The following is a 7,019-nucleotide window of genomic DNA, read 5'->3' as shown; positions in this document are numbered from 1 at the left end:
GAAACAAGGGGAAGCACACAGACAGAGAGCGAGAGAGAGAGAGGAGAGAGATGTAGTTCACACTGCACATACTGGATTTTGTTAACATGAACAGTCAGATGAGCAAAGGAGATGTTTATTTAAATAACATATTTCAAAGTGGTCACCGACCGTCTGCTTGTGTACTGTGGTTAACTCAAAATGTGATTCACACACTTACCAGGTCATCTACTAGATCTTTAATGGCCGTGATTCCCAGGACCAGTACAAGTGGAACCAGTGTAGTGTACCAGGGCAGTGTGGTGATCTCTGGTATTATCTGAAAGGGACACATCCGAAAGGGGAGATATCAGTACATGTCTAATTTACTGTTACATTGTTGTAATCATTAGAAAAGCAACACTGTCTCTAGCTAGTTAGCTAAACTAACAGCTAAGCAACAAACAATACATTTATTTGATTTTATTTTTTTATATACATCTAGGAGAGAAAACAGAAGCACATAGAGGTTGGATGTTGGTCACTGTTTTAGGCTAATTGTTGTCAGTTTTAAATTATCTATAGGTGACTCACAGTCACAACTATGTATGTATTATGTACCACTACTTTACATCACAGCCATGCCGCAGGTAAAGGCAATGCAAATCCTTTCAATCTACAGTCAGCACTGCGACCACGTATGGTGATTGAAGTTATTCCAAAATCTATTAGGGGTGGTGACAGATTAAAACAGCTTCTCCAAAGAGAACCATTCTGGATCACCACATTAAAAGCCACAACTTACCCTGGCCTCAACGAGGAGATTGACTTCTCTCCTTTTCTCTAACTGACTGGCCCTTCTGTATTTGCATTGACATTTTTTAATTTTAATTGTTATTGTGATCCTACACAGATTAGAAACATCATATGCTGTGATGCCTAGCTCTCATTTTTGTATTTGTTCCATGTGGCCCCTTTATCCAACCTGATGTATTTTATATTTCTTTATTATATGTTTTTCCTTGTTTCTTTTCTCTTTTTTTGTATTGACTTTTAATGGTTTGTGGTAAGCACCTTGTTTGTAATAGGAGGGTAATATGTATTGTTTTTGATACTAATCACTAAGTGGTGAGGTCCTGTCTATTGATTGTGGGCGCTATTTAATGACGTCTGTGTATGTCATCTCTAGCGGACCCTGATGAAGGCCCTACGAGGCTGAAACGCGTCGGTCGTTTTTTAACTTTGCTGCCATGATTTAAATAAACAGTTTTCTACCTGCAAGTAACAGAGTTGCCTTGGATCTTGTCTAAGTTCGCCATCTTATCTTTACACATCTTCTATACAATGGAATGGAACTAGATTTTTTTGTCCTTATCATTATACCCTCTCCAAAGAGCACCTGTCCACACTACAGTTTTTTTTGCTTTACCTACGGATCCACGTAGCGCTTCTTCTACTTCTATCTAGACTGCGACCACGTATTTCCCGGTGAACCTGTGCGCAAAGGCACGGGAGTGTGGGGACCAAGGAGGGCACGCCTCTTCCAGTTGCACTTCTGCGCAACATAATCACTAAAATATCGTCACTGTCGGGCAGAAACCTTGTATCTCCAAGTTTCAAATGTGTACGTCTTTTGGTTAAGCAAAGCCCTGCTTCATCATACAAGACTGTCGCACAAAACTAGTGAAAACAGCCGATCTACAAGCACACAACGCCTCGCAATGCGAGGCGTTGTGTGCTTGTAGATCTGCTGTTCTCACTAGTTTAGTACATTTTATAGATGATAAATACAAAACGAACGGTTTTGGACATACAAGGTTTCCACCCGACAACGACGATATGCTTAGTATAAATAGAAGGTGCTGGGAGTTAAAATTATAATGTAGGGGAGCCTCGGATTCAAACAATATTTATGGGGTGCCCTGAGACAAAAAAGTTTGGGAACCCCTGTTCTATACGACTGTGTCTGTCTGCACTCTTTACCTGTAAGATGAGCAGGGCCAGGAAGTAGAGATTGGCAGCTCTCTTGAACTGCTCGAACAGGTTGAGAGGGATGAAGGTCAGAGCGTTGTATTTGTATGTTTTTATGCCGTTTCCCTACAAAGAAAAGGAAGGAAGGAAAACGCAGAACATACATGATGATGAATACAAGTCTACTGTGTTGACACATACAGTACTGTAGTCAAGTTGCATACCACATACTGGGCTATGATGCCTGCTGGCGTCGCCAGTTCGATTCCCGATCCTGACGACCTTTGCCACATGTCATTCCCCATCTCTCTCCCCATTTCCTGTCGGTCTACTGTGCTATCAAATAAAGGCATAAAAAGCCCCAAAACAAATCTTTAAAAAGCACTTGTGCTTCATTTTCTGCTCTGTAAAGCACTTTGAGCTGCATTTCATGTCATGAAAGGTGCTATACAAATAAAGTTTAATTATTATTATTAAAATTATCGTACCCTACCGGCCACTGTGGGGGACCTCAGTAGCGCTGCCTTTTAATCTGAGAAGAGCATGATGCTGCTGTAGTCTCATCCACAAAACATTAGCACCAGCATACAGTACACACACACACTTAAAATGGAACTTTCCATGAGCCTTCCCTTACACTCATTTACATAAACAACAGCCACACAATAGCACAGGACGTGAGAGACAGAGAAAGGCTGAGGGAGAAAGAGAGAGACAGAATAAAGCGGTAGTAGTAATATTTGGGAGTATCATTAAATGCAACTAAAATACATTCTTATGATAATTATGATATATCATCATGGTGCCCATATAAATTTACTTTAAGTTATTTAATATAAATATATCATAACGGCAGTGTATGTTTCTTATTTTCCCATTACATTATTTGATTCTTAGTATTGTACTTTTATTTTAATTTATTGCGGAGGCACATTGTGTTTATATGTGTGCGCATGCCAGTGAGAGAGAAAGTGTCTGTCTGTCTGTCTATGTGTGAGACAGACAGACAGAGGGATAGAGAGTGTTAAACACGGGATGTGGGAGAGCGAATCGGTGTGTGTGCGTGTGTGTGTGTGTGTGTGTGTGTGTGTGTGTGTGTGTGTGTGTGTGTGCTGTGTGTGTGTGTGTCACTCTGAGAATTGTCTAGTGTGTCAAACACCTAGAAACAGGTCAGTTCAACAGAAGCTATCTCCTTACAACCTTGGCAGAATTCCCATAAGAACACCACTAAACAAAAGCCCTACAACACCCAAGTCTGTTCAAGGCAAAGTTAGAAGAGGTGTCCATTTTTGAATAATACTAAATCACTGAATCAAATGTCGTCGTTTTTTCAGCAGAGATTGGTAGAAATTCACACACAGTCTCTTTTCCCGGAGTGGTAAAAGAGAACAGCCTGCACCTCACTTTCCCTATAGGTACTTCCTCACTGAACAACTACTTGACCACTCACTACTAAGTAATTCTGGATAAAAGCATCAGCCAAACTAAATTAGAGTAAATGAAATTGTGTTTTTATTTGTGTTGCTGATCAAATCACATCATAAAAAAAGACTATATATACCGTATATATATATATATATATATTACGTGTAACTACAATGTTGTCTTCCCGTAGCTCAGTTGGTAGAGCAGTCGCCTCTTGACCACAAGGTCATGGGTTCACTCACCGCTCTAAATGATTTATCATCTTCACTTCCTCCATCTGTCACTGCTATTATCTGCAACCTCCATTAGCAACTCTTTTATGCTCCAAATTGTCCAGAGTTATTTACACAAAGAATAAAAGGTACAGATAATGGCTATGTACATACGTGTATCCCTGCTATTCACCCGACTAAACCTCACCCACCAGCGTCACAATAGACTCCCCACCCACTCATCTAGTCCTTTATATTCTACAGGTAACGCGTCTAAAACAGATAAATCAGATGGTATCAGTTGAAAAATAGTCCCAAGAAATTAAGACATTAGCTGCAAAAATAGCCATCTGCATGCATAATGACATGACATTTACTAGTAGTACTAAGAAAGCAGAATTTGACCATTACAATAGACACCAACATTGAAAGCGCTGCTAAAAAGGGGAAATGCTAGCTGTGTTATCAGTAAATATTTGGTAACTTTGGGCCTCCATTATGTCTGAAAGCCTCAGAACAGGTTCTACCACCTGTGATGACAATGTATATGTTACAGTATGTTTGGGTAACTCAGGACGGTAAGAGTAAGAGCGCTTGTTTTGTCGTTCACCACACACTAATCACCACCAGATGGCGTCGCAGCCATTCAATAGTGAAGGCGCTGACGTCACTCGTTTGCGACTCTCTTTCTTTATTTACTAGCCTAGCCTAGCCTAGCCTAGCTTAGCCATTAGCTCCATTGTAGTCACTTGGACAGGGCGTTTATCGTGGGCTTGCCCAGGCCGTAACGATTGCATTCACCACGGCTTCGTAACTCGCGCGGCGCTCCGCCGGCCGCGTGGCCCTGGCCCGCTCTTCGCGGCCACTCGCGCCTGCGGCGCTCGGGGGCGAAGAGCAGGACCAAGGTCCGCTGGCCTTCGCGCCGCTTGCAATGTCGTGGACAATCGAGCGGCTCCGCCTGGAGGACGGTGTTGTGGCGACCGCTTGCTCCGCCCCGTGCGGCACCACGAGTGCTCCGTTTCTCGACCGTCCTGTTTCTCTAACAAACCGTGACATATATACCGGTGTTGACCTGACCTACAGTATGTATGGTTTATGAAAGATTGATGAAATAAATAAAAACATTACAGAAACATTACAAATAAAGATAAACATTTTGTAGCAGAGGCTGAGAGGCATGAGATTGCAACAGATTGCAAATTTAAATAAATGTCAGCTCTGGTACTACAGCTGGTCTGGACCATTTTGCCCAGTCTGGTCTGTGACCTAAAATGAGTTTGACACCCCTGGACTAGAGACCATACAATAATGTTTGAGTGCACTCAAAATGCAATACTGCTGTCAGTACAATGGATTTATTTTTTAGACTTTGCATGTACCGTATGTGCATTGAGTCTTTACAATGTTACCAAACGTAATGTTGTCTAAACAAGTTTAAAGTCGCTGCAAGTACATTTCCATGATCTTTCATGAATGGATCGGAGAAAATGGCCAACAGAATGTGAAAACAGTTTAAATCCACAATGTCAGGAAATCAGGAGTACACAGTCTGCCTATGGCACCCATTGAATCAATTCACTATGATGCACTTACAGAGTACTTGCTCTTCTTGAGACAAAGAAATGTTTTCATCTGGAACTCAGGGAGCTGATGGAAAGCACGGTCATTGGCCTTCACTCTCCAGCCCATCTCTGAAACACACAAAGGAGAGAATTGGCTCTGGCTTAGTCATTAGTCTCTCTGAAAATGGATTCATAATTAAGACAATAATAGCTACAATCACAAGTAAAACTAACCAATGTCAATTGCTTCCCGCGTAATTTGTATTCAGTTAGACAACAAAGTACTACTATTACAACTGCATTCAGTGCATTGAGGTTTCACTTATTCATTGGTGGGTTATAAGCGTTTCCCAATCCTATTTTTCCATCTCTGGCCAGATTGTTTGTGTGTCCAATATTCTGGAGGAAGACGCTCTTTAGCAATCTACTGCCAGGGCCCTTGTGGCTGCAGAACCACTTTCTAGGTGGCAGCATCTGAAACAGTCGGGATGGATAAGATCTTTGACAGCAAAACTAGCAGCCGTTCGTATAGGAACTTGTTCTTCTGGGTTTGTTTCATCTTAATTCAGCGGAACTTCCCCCCTGGTACTACCGTTAGGATTTATGAGCACCACAACTACAACAGCACAGCCTCTAGTGCTGCCCTACCATCATCTTAATAATATCTGCCATCAACTGACCACTGACTCTGGCCTCCACAGCTGCGTGTGGGGCTCCCGGAGGCCCTTCCGCCTCTACATCAGAGTGGTCATCCAACTCGTCATCCGTCTCGTCGTCACTGTACGGCATGACCTCATCGTTGGGTCCCATGGACCCCTGGGAGTCCGCACGCTCTCGACTTGTCATGGTCACACCCGAAGTCACCTGGAACAAGGACAGAGGACAATTAACGTCAATTAATTATTATGTTAATAAGGCGATCATCAATTCTTCATACTGTAATCATAATATAGACTACTTGTTCAAAAGATGAAGGCTATAAGCTGCTGCAACAATGCAAAGATGCTAGATCAAGTTGGTGTCCATAATTTTAAACCTTTTAAATGTTCGATGTTTTACTCTTCATGCCACGGATATATTAAAACAAAAAAAACATAAAACAGTGAAAGTCAATTCAGTCTGCAACAATGTTTAATTAATTTTTTGAGAGAATATGTTCTAGACGAGAACATGATGAGTTTTATTGCCGCATTCAAGAGCAACAGGAAAGGTAGGAGGTCGCCAATATGAGTAGGATTCCTCCTCCGAGGAGCATGAATGCCAAAGAAAAGATGGAACGACGGTAGAAGGTAGAGGCCAGGGAATGAACGGGTACACATTATTGTGTATCATTATTTTATGCTTTAACTATTGAAAAATAGCAGATATACAAGCTCACAGCGTGGCACCGAGTGCCGCGCTGCGAGCCGATTCTATAAGTGTCTTTTGAATCTTCTAAGATTTTTTGAAAAACCTGTGTTTCTATGTCAGCAATCTGGCTATTAGCCATCGTCAAAGAAAAGGTCCTTTTCACTTAAATGGAGCTCAGTTAGTCTGTTCTTGAGAGACTACAATGTCAGTGGTTCTCAAACCTTGTCATGTCAAGGACCCCCAACATGATATATATTTGGCCACGGACCCCCATCTCAAAATATTTAGTTCCAGGGACCCCCCAGAAGCTAAATTTGAGTTACAAACGTTTGCTTTGAAAATATATACAGTATATTCAAAGATTTGCACAATTTTCACGACTTTTTCAAAAATAGCAGATCTACAAGCTTGCAGCGCGGCACCGAGAGCTTGTATATCTGCTATTTTTCACTGGTTAAAGCATTCAATAATTCTAGGACTAAATGGGTTAAGAAACCAAGAGGATGGAGCATGAACCTTTTCCTTCAAAAACGCTTAGTCA

The 7,019-nt window shown here is 41.7% G+C and overlaps 1 protein-coding gene across 1 annotated transcript in view; it reads right to left on the bottom strand.

Moving 5' to 3' along the window:
* The window catches only part of atp8b1 (ATPase phospholipid transporting 8B1), a gene marked incomplete at both ends in the record, with an annotated part of 29,733 nt that extends 23,759 nt beyond the window's left edge, over window positions 1–5,974 (bottom strand). Inside the window, 4 exons of the mRNA XM_080743180.1 lie at window positions 200–298; window positions 1,942–2,055; window positions 5,160–5,257; window positions 5,809–5,974. Of these exons, the coding sequence (XP_080599306.1) occupies window positions 200–298; window positions 1,942–2,055; window positions 5,160–5,257; window positions 5,809–5,974 (477 nt within the window). The remainder of the gene's footprint in view (window positions 1–199; window positions 299–1,941; window positions 2,056–5,159; window positions 5,258–5,808) is intronic.
* Window positions 5,975–7,019: the final 1,045 nt, after the last annotated feature.

This window comes from Nannobrachium achirus (assembly GCF_963921795.1).
Source record: "Nannobrachium achirus genome assembly, chromosome: 15".
Taxonomy (NCBI): domain Eukaryota; kingdom Metazoa; phylum Chordata; class Actinopteri; order Myctophiformes; family Myctophidae; genus Nannobrachium; species Nannobrachium achirus.
The sequence above is the reverse complement of the archived record's forward strand: the minus strand, read 5'-3'. Positions and strand labels throughout refer to the sequence as shown.